General features: G+C 58.0%; 2 protein-coding genes across 6 annotated transcripts; one reads left to right on the top strand and one right to left on the bottom strand.

The window, feature by feature from the left end:
- Positions 1-531: 531 nt before the first annotated feature.
- On the bottom strand, positions 532-5,609 carry UBTD1 (ubiquitin domain containing 1). Its single transcript, XM_071564335.1, has 3 exons — positions 5,477-5,609; positions 1,543-1,770; positions 532-1,326 (listed from the first exon to the last, which is right to left on the bottom strand). The coding sequence occupies exons 1-3, from the start codon at positions 5,544-5,546 to the stop codon at positions 941-943; spliced, it is 684 nt and encodes a 227-aa protein (XP_071420436.1). The 5' UTR covers positions 5,547-5,609; the 3' UTR covers positions 532-940.
- A 42-nt stretch (positions 5,610-5,651) lies between these two features.
- On the top strand, positions 5,652-20,960 carry MMS19 (MMS19 homolog, cytosolic iron-sulfur assembly component). Of its 5 annotated transcripts, none has more exons than XM_071564324.1 (31): positions 5,652-5,802; positions 9,379-9,427; positions 10,175-10,275; positions 11,799-11,884; positions 12,305-12,379; positions 12,929-12,998; positions 13,196-13,324; positions 13,533-13,594; positions 13,874-13,960; positions 14,263-14,337; positions 14,614-14,691; positions 14,978-15,116; positions 15,480-15,634; positions 15,851-15,929; positions 16,185-16,310; positions 16,612-16,693; positions 17,028-17,125; positions 17,481-17,618; positions 17,853-18,008; positions 18,250-18,349; positions 18,519-18,621; positions 18,731-18,805; positions 18,943-19,069; positions 19,154-19,254; positions 19,329-19,385; positions 19,497-19,683; positions 19,796-19,878; positions 19,975-20,139; positions 20,218-20,277; positions 20,409-20,509; positions 20,591-20,960. In XM_071564324.1, exons 1-31 carry the CDS (start codon positions 5,706-5,708, stop codon positions 20,616-20,618), a joined length of 3,069 nt encoding a protein of 1,022 aa, XP_071420425.1. In that variant the 5' UTR covers positions 5,652-5,705; the 3' UTR covers positions 20,619-20,960. The 5 variants fall into 5 exon arrangements, with proteins under 5 accessions (XP_071420425.1, XP_071420428.1, XP_071420429.1 ...); XM_071564327.1 differs by having other exon boundaries at positions 5,652-5,813; XM_071564328.1 differs by lacking the exon at positions 9,379-9,427.
- The last annotated feature ends 169 nt before the right edge of the window (positions 20,961-21,129 follow it).

Raw genomic sequence — 21,129 nt, 5'->3', positions numbered from 1 at the left:
TGTGCTGGGACAGTTAATGCGCTGGGCACTACCCTCCCACACGGGAGCTGGGGAAGGGGCGGATGGTGACACGTCACTGTCACCTTCTTGGGCAGTCCCCAGGGCAACCCGTGGGTGCCCTGTCCCATGAATGCCACAGTCTCTGACTGCACAAAGGCACTATTTCTGCTAAGACAGACCATGGTGCCTATGAAGGTGGTCCTGGAACTTTCCTCCTCCACACTGTCCCCCCTGCCCCAGGGCAGATGCAGTCTTAAACCTCCAGAAGAGAAGCACCAGAAGAGGGAGATGGTGATCCCACACTGAGAAGCAGCAAGGATGATAGTGGGACAATACTGGCAGTGCTGGGAAAGGTCCACGCAGGCAAAGAGGCAGAGTTGGCAAGACAGGATCAGGGTGGCACTAGGGAGTAGAGCTGGGGTGTCCAGGCCACTCTGTGCTTATCCTGACATGGAAGCAGATATATGACAGGAGGGGAACTTCCTGGGGCTGTGGGTGACAGCCCCCTTCAGCCTATCCCAGAGGCAAGAGGAAGGAAGAAAAGGCTTTATTGATAAATACAGACTATGTACAGAGGGGAGACATCTCCACCCAGCCCAGCACCCCATGGGTCTCCTGGCCAGGGGGAGCCAGAGCCCAGCAGGTCACTGCCTCTCCCAGCCGGCACAGCCCGGCAGAGGAGCCCCAGCCCCAGAGACATTTGGTCTGAAACCTCCTGCAGCAAACACGGCGCCTGCCTGTGTCCCCAGCCAAGTGGGGCCACTATGCTTGCAGAGCCCCATGCAAACCTTCCTGTGGGGTCACCCTGGTGGGGGCCAGCCTCAGAAGGCAGCAGGGGCTGCTCTGGCTCCAGCAGGGCTGGAACATGGCACAGGGCATTCCCAGAGGCACCACTGTCCCCCAGCCCCCTGCTCTCTCCCCTCAACCAGTGGGGGATGGCTCAGTTCCTGGGTGCCAGAGGCTGGTTGACGATCACTTGCACAACAAAATCCTTCTGGATCTTGGTCTCCTGCAGTCTTGTGCGGTCAGTGAGCAGCTTGCCTGAGAAAAACCAGCGCTGCCAGGCCAGGTCAATGCCCTCCTGCGCCTGCAGCTGCTTCTTCAGCTGCCCAATGGTGTCGCCCATGCTGGCACTGAGCCGCAGGTCCTTGCCAGTGGAGAGGCGCACCTTGAGGGCGAACTCCCGCCGGCCACTGGGCAGGGGCTCAGCTGGCTCCACTGCCTCCTCCTCACTCCGCTCCAGGATCAGGTTGACAGGAGGTGCCAGGCAGTAGACGGGCAGCTGGTACCGGTTGCCCAGCTCATCGTAGCACTCCGTCAGGGACCCTGGGGACAGCAGGATGAGATGCTGAGGGAGGGCATCCCCATGGGCCACCCAAATAGAGGCAGAGCCACCCCAGACAGTGTGGCAGAGCCTGTCTTGCCCGCCTTGGCTGGGCTGAGATGTGTGGATGGCAGTTGGGGTCCTACTCCACTTCAACCTGGGACCCCCATGTGCCTGGATATGGGCCACTCACACTCACCCCACCCACACCTCCTCACCATGGGGCAGGGTAATGCTGGCTCCATCGAGGATGGCCTGGGCCAAGCTGTGGTCATTGGCTTCTACAGCATAGGCAGCTGCCTTCAGGGCATCCCAGATCTCCTTGCGGCCCTCAAAGGCAGGTGCCGTATCCCAAAACTCGTCCCGCTTGCTGCGCAGTTGACCGTCTGTCATGGGGTAGTCACTCTTCCACTTAGGACACTCCTTCTTCAAGGGCTCATTGCGTCCTGGGGAGGAGACGATACTCAGCCAAGGGACAGGAGTTCTCCTAGGGCCCTCCACTTCCCAATACCGACAGATTCCCGGGGACCACTCTCACCCCAGCAAGTGTCCAAGGGATCACCCTGCCCAGCGAAGGACATGGGGAACTGGGCTAAAGCTAGTCCTGCTCATGATCTCATTGGCCCTATGGCAGTTGCTCTTGCAAATGGCACTCTGGCAAGTGCCCTCAGAAAGGACAAGGGCTCTTGCCCCCTTGTTAGGGGGACCAGTTGCTGCCTCATGGGATGGCCATGGGGCCTCAGGGCCTTTTGAGGCAGAGCAGTATTTATAGCTTGGGGAATTAGCCAGGAAATAAGCCGGTCAGTCAGAATGAGAAGGGGATTATGGAGGCTGAGCTGCAGCAGAGGGGGGTCAGGACTTCACCATCCCCTCTACCCACCCAGAATGACAGGCAAGACAGCAGGCACACAGTGTCCAGGGCATCAGATGGGCAGAGGGCATTGCTGTGGTGGGGGGCTGCCAGCCCACAGCTGTCCTAAGCAATAGGCTGAACTGACCTGACTCTCCACAAAACAGCCCCCAGCCATGTTCCCAGAGACCCCCAGCACCCATCACTGCCCAGGGATCTGGGCCACCCCCATGACAGTCCAACACCACTGTGCCCTCCCTGCCCCAGGCTGCAGTCCTCTGGGAACAACCCTGTCCCATCAGCCCCACGGCTGGGCCGGATGCATAGTGCAGGAAGGAGCTGTTGTCACTCCCAGCTGAGCTGGGGACAAGGAGTGACAACAGCTTCTTCCTGCCACCCCTCTCCCTGGGGCCAGACAGCACCCCTACTGCGGGGACAGGACACAAGGAAAGTGAGACTCCAGGCAGGCAGAAAGGATGCCTGTACCCACACAGTGACCTTCCAGGCAAGGTGCCACACAGCCCAGCCACGGCGACAGCCACCACTGCCAGCTGTAGGCTGAGCCATGTCCCCAGGCAGCTGTTCCCAGGCAAGTGTGTGGTGACACAAGGCACCACCTGACCTTTTTTTGTGTACCAGTCCTATCCCACCCCACCCAAGACCACTGGAGCAGCATAGCATCTCCAGTGCTTCCCAGCGAGCACTCAGCCCAGAGCTAGACACACCATGTGACATTCAATCCAGAGGTCCCCACAGGGCACAGGAGCTCAGCTACTCCAGGGCTGGGCACTGAGCATCCCTGGCAGACAGTATGCTGCCCGCATCCCCAGAGCAAGGGCAGCTGGCAGCAGCCAGTGCTGCCGATTCAGCAGTCCCAGTGCTGGGCCAAAGGGATTTGCAGCACCACAGGACAGAGCAAGGTCAGAGGCAGCACCTGCCCCAAGAGGGCAGTGGAGAAGTGGCCACAACCAGCATGAAGGACATGTCCAGGATCATGTCCCCACACTGCTGTGGCCACTGGACTGGGGCACATGTCTTCACAGCCAGGATTCTCAGCCAGTGCCATTTCCCCAGCTCTGCTCACAGCAGAGAAAAGAGGCTGGCCCAGGGGAGGTAGCACTATTGGAGCTGTGAGGCTGATCCATGGCAGGGAGCAGGGACAAGGCTGTGGCTGCCTCATGTGGACAGGCATGCCCAGCAGCCTTGCCCAGGTAGGCAGGGGCTTAAGCCTCGTCTATTTATTGCTGCCACCCAGCCGGGCCCCACACCTTCTAATCACCTCCTGCTGCTCTATTCCTGGCCCCTTGTGCAACTCTCTGCAGCAGCACCACCAGACAGGTCTGTCCGCTCGCTGTGCCCGGACTTCGAGCCAACAGGATCTGGCTGGCAGTCTGCCTGCCTCCTGCCCTGAGGCTGCAGCACCCTGCCTGCAGCTTGGCCCCTCATGGTGCCCTGGTGCACAGACCCCCAGGCAGGAGGCTGTGCTCCAGAGGCTCCCCTGCCCTGGGGCTTGCTCCCGGTCCAGCAAGAGCCCCAGGCAGCCCCATCTGACAGGTTCTGGAGGCCCTGAAGAAGATGCCAGCTAGATGGCACACAACACTACTTCCAGCACTGCTGGCTGGTCCCTTCATGGGTCAGGCAGGGTTGTGATGCTGCATTCCACCAGCATCCCCTGCTCCTGCTGTAGTGAGCTGGCCACCTCAGGGACAATGCTGTCGCCTGCTGCAAGAGCAGGAGCCAGCCAGGCAGGTTTGCTGCTTAGCAGGGCCCCTGTGGCAGCAGAGGTGTGCAGGTAGAGGTCCCCTTCCCAGTGATGGCAGATCCTCATATACTAGGACCTGCTGGCCCAGGGCAGTGTCCTGGTACTGCAGGTGAGGGCAGCTGTAGCCTTGCTTCATTCTCCATCATGTGCTGAGCAGCTGGAATGGGCTGGTGGCACCATGCAAGCAAGGACAGGAACCAGCCTGGGCACCATGGACAGCCCTGCTCTCCCAGGAAGGAACACACTGCAAAAAAGCAGCAGCAGCTGCCAGGGGTACCAGGAGAGGACTGCGATCCATCCCAGAAGAACATGACAGGGGGGCAAGAAGAGGGGATGGAGACACAGGCCCTGAAGCCTGGCACAGGAGGTGAGCACACAGATCCAGATGTTCACATCTGATCCCAGACTCTGTCACAGCAGCCATATGAGGCAATGGCCCCACATCCTCTCGAACTGAGGGAACAGTTGGTCCGGGGTCCCAGGCCTCACTGACACCCACAAGAGGGCACCTGCACCCCTGAGGTGCATGTTGGGGTGGGCAGGTGGGCTGCAGCGTCACGGGGGTCCAACCCATACCAGCTGTGCATGCCCGGGGAAGGCTAGCACAGCTGGTACCCCGTGCAGTGGGAGCGGCTGCCCACGGGCAGGGGCACAGCCGGGCCCGGCACCCACGGCACGTGCTGCCGGAGCAGCGGGCACTGTCCTACGGGAAAACGCCCTTCCCTCCCGCATCCCAGCTGCGGGCGAGGGCCGGGGCACCCCGTCCCCGGCTCACGCTTCCTGCCTCTCCTCTCCCGCCTCCCACCATCGCTCTGCCATAAACACGGTAATTACCGGCTGCGACGGCACCGGCTGGGGAGGCGGCGAGGGGAAGGCGTGATTCATCCCGCCGACCCACGGCCCCTCCACCGAAAGTCAGCCGTGCCCATCCTCGCGGCGGCACCGCGGGGAAGCTCCGCATGGCACCCTGGTATTCGGGTGCCGGTAACTCCGGCGGGCCCCGGGGCTGCACCAGTCCCCCCGTATCGTCTCTGCTCTCCGGACCGGCGCAGCCGCTCCGTGCCCGCTCCCGAAGCCCCGGGGCAGCCGTGCCGGGGTCGCGACCGTCGGACAGCGCAGGGGCAGCACCGCCCGTGGGCGGGGAGGACGCGCCGTGCCGGGGGACACCGCCGAGCCCAACCCGGGGGCAGCCGCCAGCCCGCAGCCCCCCGAACACACCTCCCCGAGAGAAGCCGGGAACTGGCCGGGCTGGGCTGGACGCGCCGCGCAACCCAGCCCTGGCCCCGCAAAGCCTTCGGGACAGGAGCCACGGTGACTGCCCGCTCCCGGGGCCCCGCACCGCGACCCGCGCTGTCCGGGCTCCCCCGAGGGTACAGAGCGGCTCCCGGAGTCTGGCGCGGGGGAAGCTTTCCCGTGACGGTCTGCGCCCCTCCGGTGCCCACGCTCCGTCCGCGCCCACCACCCCCAGAGGCACATGGGACCCCCCCGGGCTCGGTGCCCGCGATCGCGGCGGTGCTCGGGCGGGACGGCCCCCGCTCACCTGCTCGCTTGCGGGTGTTGCCGCCGCCGGCGGGCCGCTCCCGGCGCTGCCGCCCCACGCAGCCGCCCATGGCGGGGCCGAGCGGCCGCGCTCGGCACCGGGACCGCGCCGGCCCCGCGCTGCGCCCGCCCCGCCCCCGCCTCCACGTGACCGCCGGCCCCGCCCCCCACGCATGCGCGCGGCGGCGGCGGGGGGCGCACACCGGGCCGCGGCTCCGCGCGCGGGTGTCATGGCGGCGGCCGAGGCTGGGGTGGAGCAGCTCGGTGCCTCCGTCCGGGACTTCGTGGCCGGGCAGCAGGATGGCCGCGCCGCGGAGGTGGCGGCAGGTACCAGGCGGGTGCGGCCACGGGGAGGGGCTGGGCTTGGGCGCAGCGGCGGGGCCGGGCTGGGCCTGCGGCAGACGTGGGTGCGGCCGGGCGGGTCGTGTGGGGAGGGCTTTGAGGGGGAGCGTGGGGCTGCAGGGCAGGGCAGGGCAGGGCAGGGCAGGGTAGGGTGTGGAGGAGCGGGTCAGAGCGTGGCTGTGGGTTGTGCGGCCGGGGCGTGGGGCTGCCGTGCGGGGCAGGGCACAAGGGAGTGGATTGTGTGTGCCGCTGGGAGCTGGGCGTTGAGAGTGAGATATGGGCAGGAATGGGACAGCAGCGAGATGGATGGCAGAGAGTACGCCAGTGGGAAGGGAGCTCCTGGCCTTGCTGAGGTGCTGTGGCAGGTGACTGACGCACTGGCCCCTGCTTCTGGGGCCCAGGCTCTGTCTGCCCTCACTGCGGTTTCTCCTCCTTTCTTAGCAGGGCTTGAGGCATTTGGTTTCCTTGGATGATTTGTCTTTCTTCTTGGAGCAGCAATTTGGTGACTTTGTTAAATCAGGGAAGTTGTAGCTTCAGGAATGTGGTTTTCTAAGGATAGGGCAGCCTGTTTGTGTTTCTAGGCAGTGGCTTCTGCACGTTTAAGGAAGGAACTGAGAGAGCAGAGGACTATGTAGGTTACATTACACAGAGGAGTAGCTTACAGACCTTCCTTAAGGAGCATGGATTGTAAATTGATCTGTGGTATCTTGGTGATGAGATGAGCTGGCATAACAGGAAGGTGATACAGAGTGAAGAAAATGCCAAAGAAATTTGGAGGAATTCACTCCCTATGAACTATGTGATATTTAAATGTTGCAGAAGAGTTGCACGAAGTCTCTGGCATATTTGGGATGGGTAAAACTGCTGTTGCCATCAATGGTCTTGCTACAGAAATGCACGAAGAAAGCTTTGTCTCTTGGAAGACATACAAAGGGAATTGCCCACCCCACCCTCTCAGCTCTGCTCAGCTTGTGACACTTGTGGCAAACCCCACCTTGACAAACAGGAGGCTGGAAGGTGTCCTTATGTCCCTCTGACCTCATACAGAACCACACACCAGAAAGGATTAAATTGTGTCACATATCCTTGAGCAAAAGGGGAGTTATTTCCTAACCTCATGGCCATTGTGCAGTTATTGGAAAAAACACATTACGCTTTCCCTGTGTGCTGCTGAGGACTAAAAGGAGCATAACTTGGCAAGTGGCAGAAAGGCCTTGGTGCTGTTACAGGCAGCTTGGGCTGCACAGGTTGGTGGGTGGCAGGAGCAGACTGAATTCATCTTTATTAAAAGATGGGGAGAGAAGGATACTGCTGTTATGGAATCCCATCACTCATTCCCTGTGAATGCTGTGCTCATGTTTTGAGGGTGTAGAGAAGATGAGAACAGAAGGCCTGCAAAAGTGATAAATACCTAGGAGGACACTGTGAAAGGAGGGACAGACCTGTCAGGAATGGGAACAGGGTGGTTCAGAGTCGCAATCCAGCACAGGGCAATTGGCTTGCTTCTGTTTTGCCTCTGGCACTGTAGGAATCCCAGAACAGGAAGACAGCACCTCCTGGTAAAGGGAGAACTGGGATTCAGGGTGCATATGGACATGTCCTTGAGGACATACATGCTGCTGCCAGATGTCGAGACAGCAGTTTTGGGGGCTCGCCACTGTGCCTGCCATGCTGATGAGGCAGGTCCAGTTAGCTGTGCTTATTCTCACACCACGGCCTGCACAGGTTGTGCCAAGTCTCGGTGGCTGCTTCACGTGAGGCAAAGCTGATCACACTTGGGTCCCTGACAACAGAGTCAGCTCCCTTTCTCACCTGAGCAAAAGGCCTGCTGACCTCACTGCTACTGACCACAGGGAGCATCAGTACCCGGCTGTGGTTTGATCATCACACTGCAGCTCTTTCCTGTTGTGTGGAGAACCAGCAGCTGTGTGTGAAAGCTGCTTTTGGTCTCTGCAGACACAGAGAGGCAGAGCACTTGGCTGCAGACACAGCTTTTGTCTGCACGGTGGTGTAGAGATACAGGGACTCTTCATGAGCTTGCAGAGTGGGAGTGTTGGGATGCTGAGTGTGAAGGGGCTATCCAGGCTTTCCTGGCAGCCCACTCTGCTTTGAATGGTGCACAGCATTCATTTGCTGTTTCACTGTTGTTATTCTGTAAGAAATTCTGCCAGCACCTTGTGGCTGTCAGTCAAGGCACCCTGTGTTCAGTCTGGGCCTGTCAGCTCTGAGACCTGCTGGGCTCTTCTTCTGCACAGTTCCCTTTATCTCTTCTGTCCCTCAGTCCAGGCTCCCTCTCCCTGCTGTGCCAAACAGGATTGGAAGCTCTGTCTGTGGAGCTGGGGCTGCCTGCTGTCAGAAAACAGTCATCCCATTCCCAGAGACAGCTCTCTGATGAGCAGTGTGACTTAATACTGGAATTAACTGCTTAGGAAGAAGCAGTAAATGCTTGCAACAGTGTGAGTGACACTAGCTGGGACAAGGCCTGGGAAAGCCCAGAATGAAACTTTTGGGCTTCTGAGAGAGTGAATGCCCTGTCAGTCAAGTAGGTTCAGCAGGGCTGAGAGATGACCAGGGCCCTCTGGAGTGTCCAGAAGGGCTCCTGGGCAAAGACTGGTGACTGAAAGGTGGTTGGTATTTTTGGTGTTAGGCAGAATGCTGTTTTATCCAGGTAGAGAGTGAGAGGTGCTGCTTCTTTTCCAGCAATGTCTCTTGGCACCTCACAGCTGCAGGTTAGGGATCTGAAGGTAAGGCAGTCCCTTGTCTCCCACCCCATGTCTGACCAGAGGGCACACACAGAGCTTTCCTTCTGGGAAGGTACCACGTTAATGGTGGGAATGAACAAACTGCTCTTCTGCCAAGGCTCTTGTAGGATGCAGCAGCTCCTTACCAAAGCCTCCTGAGGAGTGACTCTTCCCCCAGTTGAGCTGCAAGAATATGGAGGCAGGAGGTGAATGAGGCAACCTGGTGAGGTGTCTGAGTCAGAGCTGGAAATGGATTCCAGGAGTCCCAGCACATTCTCTTCTTCTGACCACAAAGCTCCCTTTCTCCCTGATCTCCATCTTGGAGGAAGTTTGTGCAGGTCTTGCTCAGCACAGTGTGGAGGTAACAGAGCCAAGATGGGAAGCTGGGGGATCACTATTGTCTGCGCTGTTTGTTCGGCCAGTTCTCCCTCAGGGAGCACCTGGGGAGCCCCCTACCATCTCCCAGCTTGCTCACATCAGAGAAGTGGTTTTTAGTGTCTCAGCAAAGTGGAGCACAGTGAGGCTTCTCTCGGGAGCCACTCATTGGTGATGAATACAGGCAGGCTGCGGGGTGAAGGCAGAGGTAAAGTGCAGGCAAGTTCTCCCCTGGCTGTCTGCTGTCAGCTCTCATCCAGGAAAAGCAGCTCTCGGTCTCACATGTGTTTGCAGGCAGGGCTGGAGGGAGCTTCACCAACTGGCTCCTTCAGTGCTTAGTGAGGACCCAGCACTGAACAGCCTTTCCTACCATGCTTTCCAGCACCAGGGCTGCCTGACAGTCTGGGAGTCTGTTTGGTTCACTCTCTTTACCTCCTTTCTCCAGGGGTGAAAGATGGAAAGTGGACAGTGTTGCAGCTCGTGGAAGCCCTGGGGTAAGAAAAGCCTTATGCATGTTATACATTGGGTAAGGGCCTTGCAGGGGACATTCCCACAAAGAGGCACAGTTAAAAGGAAAAGTGTGCTAGTCCAGGATGAGCTTTAGCACTGGTAGGCACAGCATAGCACGCAGGATGTTGTCTGCTCACAGCAGAGGGCCTGAGCAGTGCTTTACCTTCCCTAGACATGGGAGCTGTTTGGGAAAGAGCAAGGCTGGAGCAGTTCTTGATGCTCTCCCAGGACCAAAGGGAGGTGGTGTGGCAGGCAGTGAACCGCAGGGTGCTTCTGAGTTGGGGCTGTCCCCCACAGGAGCTGTCTGAGCACACAGCTGCACAGCACTATGTTGTGACTTGTCTGGCACTCAGCTTTTGCTTCTGTCTCCAAACTGTGGTAGCCTGGGCTCGTTTCTTCCAAGCTGGGGGCTGCGTTTATCTCACTGTAAGAGGTTTTACCCTTTTTTGACCCTTGCGATCTTGGTAGCATCGTGCAAGGGCAATTTCTTTGGTCCTACTTGAGGACTTAGATTTCTTTCTGCATGGCTCTGGGGCTGGGTGCATGCATGCAGCACTGTCAGGGGCAGAGGAGTATGGTCCCACCTGGCTAGCAAGTCAGGCAGGATTTGGCCACCCTGCACAGAGAGCAACACCTCTTTGTTGTTGTAGTGTGTCTGATCAGGATGTGCTTCCTGCTTGAGTGTTCCTGCTCACAACAGGTCTCTTGGGCTTTCTCCCCGCTTGGTCTAGGTTTTGCCTGGAGAACACAGATCCTCGGACACGAGGGCGAGGCATCCAGCTGTTGTCACAAGTCCTGCTCCAGTGTTACTCCCTCCTCCAGGAGAAGGAAGGTAAGGGTTCCTCTGGGCTCTTGAGTGGCTGGTTGAGGGCAAAGCCTGTGCCACTCAAGTGTCTGTCCTGCAGTTGGCAAAGTGATTGATTTAGCACTATGACAACTTTGTACACGTCTCTCAAGAATCAAAGTCCAAGGAAGGCACGAGGCTTTATGCTGCAGCCTTTTTGCCAATCTCACCATGCAATTCACGTCACTCTCTAAATATGCCAAAGCCCTGGACTGCAGGTGGTGCCCCTAACAGTGTGTGGGTGTTGCATACCCAGGTGTGGTCTGCGCCACGTGGGACATCGTGGGGACACATGTGTGTATCAAAATTCGGTGATGATTCAGTGCAGAAAAACGGTCCTTCACATAGCAGGTCACACTGCAGCCCTGCAGTCTGGCCAGGTTAACTCAGGGGGAACCTCAGTTAACTCTGGGGTCTGGTGTAAGGGAAGATCAGTGTAAGGATGAGAGCAAAGTGGGGGACTGGAGTGGGGAGAGGAAGATGCCGTGTTCGTGGAGGCACAGAGAAGGTCTGGCTCTGTTAAATGCCCCATAACAACTGGCTGACAGCAGGGGAAGCCAGTAAATGCTGACAAATTTTAGTTTGGACCTGAGAGCCTTTCAGGTGGGAAGCTGAACCTAGGCCAGCAGGCTGGCAAGACAGTGGGGCCCAGCTAGTAAGTAAGGTGAAGGAAGGGAAGGGTGGAGGTCAAAGGTGCTTAGTGCTTTGCGTTTGGCTCTCTGTAAGGCTCAGACTGGAGCCAGGTAGGGTGGAGAGCAGCTGTGCATAGAGACTTATCTACTGGAGTAGCTGGAGTCAGGTGTGATGACTGTGATGGGAACTAGGGTGTTCTGGAGGGGCAGCCAGAAGTGGGAAGGTTCAGTGGGGACACCTGGCAGAGTCAGAGTAGCTGAGCAAGGGAAGTGAGCTGGGTTAGAGCCTCGTGTCCCTCCTCATGCAGTTCATTTCTCAAGCGCAGTGTCAGGCCGCCTCCTGGAGGGGTGAGTTTCTGCAGCAGCTATCGGCAAAGGATGCTGGTAGCCGGCTCTTCCAGTCTGCTTCCTGCTACCACTCCCCAGGGCTGGGGTGTGAAGGTGCCCATGGTGGTGACTCAGGGGCCGGGAATGCGCTGTGGAGCCAAGTTCGAGGAAGCTGGGAAGCCAGAGCTCCTGCCCCAGCCCTGAGCCCCACCTCACATCTTCCAGCCTCTGCTGAGCAGGTGTCTGCCACTCTGTTGCTGGTGTCTGCTCCTACATGTCTGGACAGGCCAGGGCAAATGCCTCTCAGGCATCTCCAGCACCTCTGCAGTGGTGGGAGGTTGGTGCTGCCCCGCTGCGGTCATGCGTGGGCTGCTAGTGAGGGAAGGGCGAGGGTGTTGGAGCCAGATGGGTGCACCCAACAGTGGCAGTTCTTATCATTCAGCAGTGTAAGATGAGCTCACTCTTAATCTGTCAGCTGGTAGTTGAGCTGGGGCCAGCACCCAGCACCTGCATTTCCTGTGGCTAACATACATTGATATCTGTTTCTGACAGTGCTGCATTTGGTCCTGTTCTATGAGAGCCGGCTGCAGGACCATCACCTGGTGATCCCATCTGTGCTCCAGGGACTCCGAGCGCTGGTGAGCTCGCGTTCCCCAGACATGCAGTGCTAGGAGGTGGTCCAGATTGGTGTCAGGGAGGTGCAACAGCTGGGTACAGGTTGGAGCAGCATGTCAAGCAGGTCTCACCTGCCTTTCAACCCATCTGACAGCATTGGCCTGTCTCTTCTGTGTTCCTGCTGTGCCCCTTGCAGAGGAGCCAGGGAGAGGAGACTGCCTTGATTTCCTGGCCCATGCTGGTATTGGGACAAGGATTCCCTGGCCACCCTGGGGAGCAGCAGAGGTGATGGACATTTTGTCCTGTCCTGTCTGGGAAGGGGATACTGAGCTCTCCCTGTTGTGAGAGAGGATCCTGCAGACAGCTGCTGTATGGAAGCAGGAGCTCTGTTATGTGGCTGCCGTAATGGGTTTCTGTTCTTGCTTTTCTTTTCCTGTTTGCAGAGCATGTGTGTGGTGCTGTCCCCAGGGCTAGCAGTGTCTGTGCTCAAAGCAATCTTCCAGGAGGTACATGTGCAGGTGAGCCATGTAATTTCCCATCCTCCTGTCCTTGACCCCTGCTCCCCAAGTGTCTGGGGATGGCCTGCCTGCCCTGAGCACTGGCCACATTCAGTGCAGTGCAGTGCTTCTGCAGAGCTTAGAGACAGCATGGCTCACTGTAGAGTGGGAGGGAGACAGCAGCTGAGGATCCCCTGGCTGGCCCTTGTCTTCTCTCAGCCCTGGGAGAATTACTTGCTTTTGATCCATTCTTCAGGCTATGTTTAAGTGCCCCCAGCCCAATTCTCCCCAGTTTAAGATTGTTTATGCTGTCAGTGCCTTGGGCAGCATGCGTGGCCTGGTGTGACTGTTGGTGTGTTCATGCAGTGATGGATACAGTCATGTTCAAGTGCCATTGCATAGGTATGTGCATGCTTTGCATGTGGTAAATGGGACTTGCATGCCAGCAAGCAGCAGCTGAGCTTCTAGGGGTCCTGTCTTCTTCTCAAGGGTACGTGCTGCCCATGGGTAGTGGGTAATGGTGCTGCCATATGTTGAGTGTGGTTTTGATTGCTCTGCTCCTCCCTCCAGTCCTTGCTGCAGCTGGACCGACACACAGTCTACAGCATCATCACCAACTTCATGAGCACCAGGGAGGAAGGTGAGGGGGCATATGCCAGAAACACTCTGTGGTTGTTAAAACTGGGAAAATGGCTTGCTTTTGCCTTCTCTGAGGGCTCCGTGGCTCTGCCAGAGAGAGCTGGAAAAGGACTGTGAGGCTGGGGTAACTGGGCTGATTTAATGCCATGTTGGTATGGTATGGTGTGCTGCACCTGCTCATGCTCCTTCTTTCTGCAGAGCTGAAGGGCCTGGGTGCCGATTTCACCTTTGGCTTCATCCAGGTCATGGATGGGGAGAAGGATCCCCGCAATCTGCTGGTGGCCTTCCAAATCGTGCGTGATCTCATTGCCAAGAACTATGCCCTGGGTGAGCCTGAGTCTACCATGCAGAGCTGACTGGGAGACATGTTCCTTTTGTTTGAGCTGTTAGAGGGATGGCTCTTGGTCTGGTCAAGACTAAGGTGGTCCCTGACATGCCTTAAGAGCTGCAGAGCTGGCCTGTCATGGGTGCTAGACATTGCTGCTGGGTGTTTTTTGCCCAGTATCTCTGCTCACTCTCTTTCTCCTCTCTGCAGGTCCTTTTGTGGAGGAGCTGTTTGAAGTTACATCCTGCTATTTCCCTGTTGATTTTACTCCAGTGAGTGAATCTGCCCTGTGCCACAGCCTATTCCTTCTGGTGTTTTCTCAAGGGGTTGTGTCCCTTCCTGGGAATGGGAGGAGAGGGTGGGCAAGAGTCTTGGCTGGGCAGTGTTGAGATGCGAGCTGTGGTACCCAGGCTGACAGGCTGGTGACAAGCTGGCTGCAGTGACTGGGTCTGCTGCTGCTTTGCTGGAGATGAGACAATGCATCCTCAACTGATGGCTGGATTCGGATGTTTCCTGACTGGTGGGTGACCTGCTCTCTGCTTTCTTTCCAGCCCCCCAATGATCCTCATGGTATCCAGAGAGAAGACCTGATCCTGAGTCTCCGGGCTGTACTGGCCTCCACACCCCAATTTGCTGAGGTAGGAAGCTCCTAAGGGGTTCTTGAGCACCCTTGTTCCCTGAGCATAGGCTGCCTTTAGTAGTACTGCGGCTCCTGCTGTGGCTCAGTGGGATAGGGGCAGCTGGGACCAGGAGCTTGCACTAAGGCAGTATGTCTCCTGCTGGGACTGGGTATGGAGAGGGTGCTCTTGGGAAGGGGCTGCCTGTTGCAGCTACCCCTCCACCTCTGCTTTCCTGGCACAGGCTGAGCTTCCAGCCCTGCAGGACCATGGGTGAGGTGGTCCAAGGGGTGGGGGCTGAGTGAAAGTACTTCTCTCTGCAGTTTCTTCTCCCTTTGCTTATTGAGAAGTTGGACTCAGAACTGCAAAGTGCCAAGCTTGACTCCCTGCAGACTCTGGTAAGGAGGGCTCCCTACTCCCTTCAACCCATAGCTGACCAGTGGCAGCAGCAGCTGCAAGCCACCTCTGAACCTTTCTCCCTGCCTGCCAGAGACTCCCTTGCAGAACCACAATTTCTACAGTTCTGGTTTGGCTGCATCACTCTTTCCTGTTTTTCTCTCTCTGGATTGATTCGTGCAGCTCAGCATGAGCCTGCCAGAATGGGCAATGTCCCTGCATTGTGTTCTCCTGTTACTGGCTTCTCTGTGATGCTTTCTCCTGGCTCCTTCCTGCAGACTGCCTGCTGTGCCATCTATGGGCAGAAGGAGCTGCAGGAATTCCTCCCCAGCCTCTGGTCATCCCTGCGCAGAGAGGTGAGTACTGCAGGGCTCCACCACAGCTGTGCTTCTGCTGAGCAGGAGTTCATGGCCAGACCAGGTGGGCCCCCTATCTCCCAGCAGCCTGCACCTGTGACCTTGAACAGCCCCAGCTGAAAAGTGGAGGGGACAAACCATGTCCCTGGGGCTTGGATGTGCCACGCTGCATGTTCAAATCATATGGGAAGTGAGGCGGGAGCCTGAATCCTTCAGCCTGTGTTCAGAGCCTGGAGCCTGCTGTTGGGATCAGCACAGAAAGCTCATCCCATGGCCTCTCCTGCAGGTGTTCCAGACAGCGAGCGAGAAGATAGAGACAGAATGCCTGGCTGCACTGCATGCCCTCTCTGCCTGCCTCTCCCGCTCTGTACTCAGCTCTGATGCCGAGGATCTGCTGGATTCCTTCCTCAACAGCATCCTGCAAGGTACCTAGCAGAAAGACCTACCCTGCCTTGAGCAGCCAGGCCTGAAGGCATCCTCCTGGTTAGGTATCTGGCTCCCTCTTCCAAGCAGCTTTCTAGCTCTCACAGCCAGTTTTGGCTTCTCCAAGGTAATCTGCTGCAGGAAGAAAGGAGAAGGGGATTGAACTGTTTCCCTCTCTGCTGGGATTGGGGTGTCCAGAGCTGTGCTGTGTGCTTGGAACTGTGGGAAGCTGCTCAGATAGGAAGGCTGTACTGCAGCTCAGAGCTGTGCCCCAGCAGCACATCCCAGCCCAGCTATCAGCTGCATCCCCACACACAAAGCAGAGGAGCTCTGTGCCGGTGCTGCTGACACCCAGCCTATCTCAGATTGCAGGCACCATCTGTGCGAGCCCGACATGAAGCTGGTGTGGCCCAGTGCCAAACTCTTGCAGGCAGCAGCGGGTGCCTCCCTCCGCACCTACCACCGCATCACCCGCAGTGTCCTGCCCCTGCTGCTGGAGCAGTACACCAGGCACCCACAGGTGAGGGGCACCCTGGCTCTGCCAGCAGAGGCAGAGGGGCTGAGTGTACCCACTGACTCTGCAGGGCTTGGTGGGAGCAGTGTGTCTAAGTGGATGCCCTTCCCTGGCTGTGGGTAGGGACCCCCTGGGCACCTTGTGGCCTCACAGTGCTAGGCCGAGGTGCAGCTGTGTCCCAGCAGTGACGGTGATCTGGGCTACGTGTTTGTGTCCCTGTAGAGCAGCCAGAGAAGGACAATCCTGGAAATGCTGCTGGGCTTCCTTGAGTTGCAGCAGAAGTGGGGACATGTGGAAGAAGGTGAGGGTGGCTGGTTCCTCTGAAGGCACTGGTGTCCCAGGGACTGGTGGCTCTGACCTCACTTTCTCATATGCTGACAGACAAAGAAAGTTCATTGACCAGGGTGGCTGCATGTGCAACCCCCTGCCGTGTCCCAGGGTCCCTGCACTGTTGGGTGTCAACTGCAGGGCCCCAGAAAGGGTCTGTTAGGTGTCATGATGGTGGCTTTGTAGTGACAGCCAGGTGCAGGCAGTGACACCATGCCACTCTCTCCAGATGAGGGCACTCTGCTCTCACGCCAAGCCCCGGTTTGTTCTGTGGTGTTCTCAGCGCTGATGGATGCCAGTGTGCAGCTGCAGCTGGTTGGGATCAAGGCATTGACTGTCCTGGGCTCCCTGCAAGGTTGGTACCTTGTTTCCTTTGGGGAGACAGTGGGACGTGTCACTCTGTGTTGGGAGACATGGTGGCTACTGGGATGTCCATGCCTGGTGCACAGGAGTAGTGGCAGCATTTTCTACCTAAGGCATGAGCTCCATGGACACTTGATCTCTCTCTTACCTGTTTTGGCTGGGTACCTTGTATCTCTGGCATTGGTAGGCTGCTGTGTTGCTGCTAGCTTGGATGAGGGGGAAGGATGCTGGCCAGAACACTAGCATCTTTGCATTTGGCTGAGGGCAGGATTGCTCTCTGGCTCTTATTCCAGGCTTCCTGTCTTCCTCTGACCTGGAACTGGTTGTAGATCACCTCATCCATCTCGCTCTGCATGAGGAGGATTCCCAGAGCAGGTGAGGGAAGGGCTGGCACCACTGCAGTCACCTACACTCTGACAGACCCTGGCTTTGCTGCAAAGAGAGGCTGTAGTCTGGGGAAGGCACAGGAACTCTCTGAACTAAAAGATCATGTGAGATAAACCAAGTGGTTCATGGGCTGGAAATTAGAATGTCTGGGCCTGTCAAATCATAGGGCTCTGCTCTGCCTGCCAGAAGGGGGAAAAGGACAAATTGCTGAGAAATGAGTTTCTGGAGGAGCCTTCTGGCCGGGTCTATGCAGCTGTTGTACAAGCAGCCCCAAGTTTGCAATCCTCGTGTCATCTTTCCCACTCTATTCCCACCCTGGCAGTGAAGCAGCGATGGTGGCAGCAGGGTCCTTGGCTCCCATCTACCCAAAGGTTTTCTCTGGACGCATGGTACCCAGGCTTGCAGAGGAGCTGCAGTCAGGTAGGGCTGAGAAGGCAGTGATGTCTGGTTTTGGAGTGAAGCCTGTCCCATCTCCATGGGGTTCCTGCCAGGCAGTGGGGCTGTGCCACACGGACTAAGTTGGTGGCTGTCTTTAAGGCATTCCCAATGCAGGCACTGTGTGTTGGCACAGGGAAGGGAGTGGCTGTCTGGCAGCCAGCCCATGTGGCCAGGATCCTCATGGGGAGGAAATGCCCAACTGCAGAGCAGGCAGAGTGCCTTGGGCCTGGCACAGGCTGGGTCTGCCATGCTGCTTCATCCCATCCACCCTGACTGCCCTTGGGTGAGGTGGCCTGGGGTCACCCCAGTTCTCCTCTGAGGTGTGTTTCCTCTTCAGAGCAGGAGGAGAGTTCCCACAGCTGGAACTCCCTGCAGCAGCGCTGCCTGCAGGCCCTGGCAGCTGTGTCCACCCACACCAGCATCGTGAGGGAGACTGTCCCTGTCCTCCTACAGCATTTCCAGAAGGTGCAGAAAGGTAATGAAGCCACAGCAGATAGCTCCATGGAGTGCATCTGGGCAGGAGCCACCTCCACTACTGGTGATGGCTGGGAGAGAGTTGGAATGGAACTGGTGTGAGGAGCCCAGGGCTGGGATGTGAATCTCACCAGTGGGATGGAAGTTAGAAGGGCTGCATTGTCCCAGAATCCTGGTGCAGAACAGGGGGCTGGGTGCTGAGGCTGTTTGATCTGATGGTGACTGTGCTCTGCAGGAAGTGAGGCCGGGAACATCCAGGACATGGTCTCTGTATGCCAGAACCTGCACCGTGTGGCCCTGCAGTGCCAGCAGGATGCAGAGGGCTGCTGGTACTTCCATCAGATGGTGGTGCCATGCCTCCTGGCCATGGCTGTGCAGGCAGCTATGCAAGGTAAGTACAGGGCTGGAGTGGGAGAGGGGAGAGCAGGCAGCTCCCAGGCTCTCTGGGGTCCCTGACCCTGCAGTCAGCAGTGCTGCTGACTCCCTCTAGCAGCCACGGGCAGCTGTGGGCCCTGCTGCTCACTGACACTGCCCCAGAGCCCTACCCCAGTCCATTGTGGGTTCAGGGAGCTGTGCCTGCCTCCTCCCTCTGAACAGTAGTCAGCAAGTTCCTTTCCTTCCACTACCTGCAGAGAGCACCCAGCTGGCGCTGGGAAAGGCACTGCTGGAAGAAGAGGTGCTGACAGCCATGGTCCCAGTCATCAGTGCTGCCACCACTCACCTGAGCCCTGAGTGAGTGATGCTTGGGCAGGAAGCCAGATGCTCCATCATGGGGAAGGGGACAGGCTGTGTGTCTCCTGGTGCCATCTGTACAAGGAGACCCTGTGCCTCCTGAAAGGTACTCAGGAGCTCTCTGGTGACCCTCACAGAGCAGCACGTTGCGATGTCTCTTTTCTCCTAGGCTGGCTGCCCAAAGCGTGTCTCATGTGGTTCCCCTCTTTCTGGATGGAGAGGTCTCCTTCTTGCCCCAGAACAGTTTTCCTTGCTCCTTCCAGCCTTTTGGGGTGTGTTTGGGGACTGGGGCTGGGGCACCAGAACTGGCAGGGAATGAGGGTGTTGGCACAGGCTGGCAGCAAGGACCATGATGACATGGATGCTGTTCTTCCCTTGCAGGATGGGGAGTGCTTGGAGGCACAGAGACGCCTGGTCGCCCTCCTCATGGCCTTCGTCTGCTCCTTGCCCCGCAATGTATGTTTTAGTGGGGAGCAATGTGAGGAGAAGCCCTGCCCAAGCACTCTCCAGCCTGTGTACACCCCAAACTCCACGGGCAGAAGGAGGGAGCAGTTGCAGCCCTGGGCCATTAACATGATTCATGTCTCTTCCAGGTAGCAATTCCTCAGCAGGAATGGTTGCTCCGGGAGCTGCTGGCACTGAGCTGCTCCTGCAACTGCACTTTCACGACCACCACAGCTGCCAAGTGCTTTGCGGGGCTGGTGAACAAGCATCCAGCAGGTAAGGGGGCTGGGGTAGATGGCATGGGTTCCTGCCCCCTGCTGGTAGGAGGAATGACTCAATCTGTCCCTTCTGTGTCCCCAGGGCAGCAGCTGGATGAGATCCTGCAGCTTGCAGTGAACAAGATGGAGCCCAGCCTTGTGGAAGGGCCGTGCCGAATGCAGGCACTCACCTTGCTGCTCTGGGTAAGGCCTGCCCTGGATATGTGGGCCAGAGGGGCCGGGGGGCCAGCTTGGGATTGACTGTTCTGCCTCCACAGGTAACTAAAGCCCTGGTGCTGCGCTACCACCCCCTGAGCTCCTGCCTGACAGACAAGGTAGGAGGTGGTGTGGCTGGGTGGTGTCTGAGAAACCTGCCTTGCTCCCCCAGGGCTGGCCGGGGACCCCCAGCAGCAGGGCACTCTTTCTCAGGGCTCTCTCCCTCACAGCTGCTGGGCCTGCTGGGTAACACTGAGCTGGGCCCTGCGGTGGCTGATGGCTTCTCCCTGCTCATGGTCGAGTCCCCGGACGTGCTGCACAAGGGCTGCCATGCCGACGTGCGCATCATGTTCCGCCAGCGCTTCTTCACTGACAATGTCCCCAAGCTGGTGCAGGGCTTCCATGGGGCTGGTCCCGGTGAGCAGCCACCCCCAGCCTGGCCTTACTACCCCTAACCCCTTACCCAGGGGACCTGAGATAGCATCCTCTTAATCCCCTGGCTGCTTGTGACCATCTCTGCTTTCCACAGATGTGAAGGCTAATTATCTGAAGGGCCTGTCCCATGTGCTAAACCATCTCCCCAAACCTGTGCTGGTGACAGAGTTGCCCACGGTAAGACCCAGCCTTGATAGCAGGCAGGGGAAGCTGTGACAATGCAGAGTGCATGGTTTGGGGTTATTCATGACTCCTGTGTATTCCCCTCTGCAGCTGCTTTCCCTCCTGCTTGAGGCCTTGTCCTGCTCAGACCATGTGGTACAGCTCTCCACACTGAGCTGCCTCCAGCCACTGCTGCTTGAAGCTCCCCAGATCATGAGCCTGCATGTCGACACACTGGTCACCAAGTTCCTCAATCTCACCTCCAGCCCCACCATGGTGCGTGCACCCCCTCATTCCTCCTTGCCATGCCCCTCTCTGCCCCCCTGATGCTGGCCTCACCCCTGTGTGTTCCAGGCTGTCCGCATCGCTGCCCTGCGCTGTGCCCATGCGCTCACCTGCCTGCCCACACCAGTGGTAAGTGCTCCTGCAGCACCCTACTGCCTGCTCCTGAGTACATGCTCCTGCATGTAGAGGGGCAAGGGGGTTCCAAACCTCCTGGGGGGCAGCCAGCACCCAGTTCTCTAAGAGCCCCTTCTGTCCTATAGCTGCTGCCATACAAGGCCCGAGTTATCCGGGCACTGGCTAAGCCTTTGGATGACAAAAAGAGGCTGGTGCGGAAGGAGGCAGTGGCAGCACGGGGAGAATGGTGAGTGTATGTGGCAGGAGCTGCTGGGGGCTTGCCAGCATGTATGGGACACAGCTGATGGCACCATCTCTGTCCCTGCAGGTTCCTGCTGGGGAGCCTAGGCAGGTGAGTGCCCTGCATGCCCTCCCAGTGTTGACCGACAATCTGACTGGTGCCCTGCTAACCTGCCAAGCCATCTGACTGATGTCATGGACCCTTGGAGCCCGTGCTGCCCTGAGGGCTAGGGCTGGAGCACAGAGGCCAGCAGAAAGCATCCCTCGCTGCAGCACCTTCCTGGCACCCTCAGCAGGGAAGGAGCTGTGCTGCTCATCGCTTGCCCACCTTCTGCTGCAGCTGGGGACAGTGATGGACAAACCCACCATGTGTGAGTGGAAAGGACAGGTCTGTGCACATGTGTGGTGTGTGATAACCCATGTGCCAGAGGAATAAATAGATCTGTTTTGGTAATGTTTCTAGGGTGTCCATGAAGCTCAGGCTGGGACTCAGTGCCCTTTCTGTATGTTGAGCAGCTTAAGATGCTGCTGGTTATAGACCCTTTCTCCTCTTTTCACATGGAGGAATCATGGGGATCCCTCTCCTCCCATTCCCAGAAGTCTGTGCCCTGCACAAAGGGAAAAAAG

This window comes from Pithys albifrons, chromosome 9, assembly GCF_047495875.1.
Source record: "Pithys albifrons albifrons isolate INPA30051 chromosome 9, PitAlb_v1, whole genome shotgun sequence".
NCBI lineage: Eukaryota > Metazoa > Chordata > Aves > Passeriformes > Thamnophilidae > Pithys > Pithys albifrons.
The sequence above is the reverse complement of the archived record's forward strand: the minus strand, read 5'-3'. Positions and strand labels throughout refer to the sequence as shown.

Coding starts and splice junctions, on each gene's coding strand:
- UBTD1 (XM_071564335.1), bottom strand. CDS start 5,546: ATGGGCGGCTGCGTGGGGCGGCAGCGCCGGGAGCGGCCCGCCGGCGGC. Junction 1,771..5,476: donor CAACACCCGCAAGCGAGCAG/GTGAGCGGGGGC, acceptor TCTCCTCCCCAG/GACGCAATGAGCCCTTGAAG. Junction 1,327..1,542: donor CAGCATTACCCTGCCCCATG/GTGAGGAGGTGT, acceptor TGCTGTCCCCAG/GGTCCCTGACGGAGTGCTAC.
- MMS19 (XM_071564324.1), top strand. CDS start 5,706: ATGGCGGCGGCCGAGGCTGGGGTGGAGCAGCTCGGTGCCTCCGTCCGG. Junction 17,619..17,852: donor TTTCCAGAAGGTGCAGAAAG/GTAATGAAGCCA, acceptor TGTGCTCTGCAG/GAAGTGAGGCCGGGAACATC. Junction 18,009..18,249: donor TGTGCAGGCAGCTATGCAAG/GTAAGTACAGGG, acceptor CACTACCTGCAG/AGAGCACCCAGCTGGCGCTG.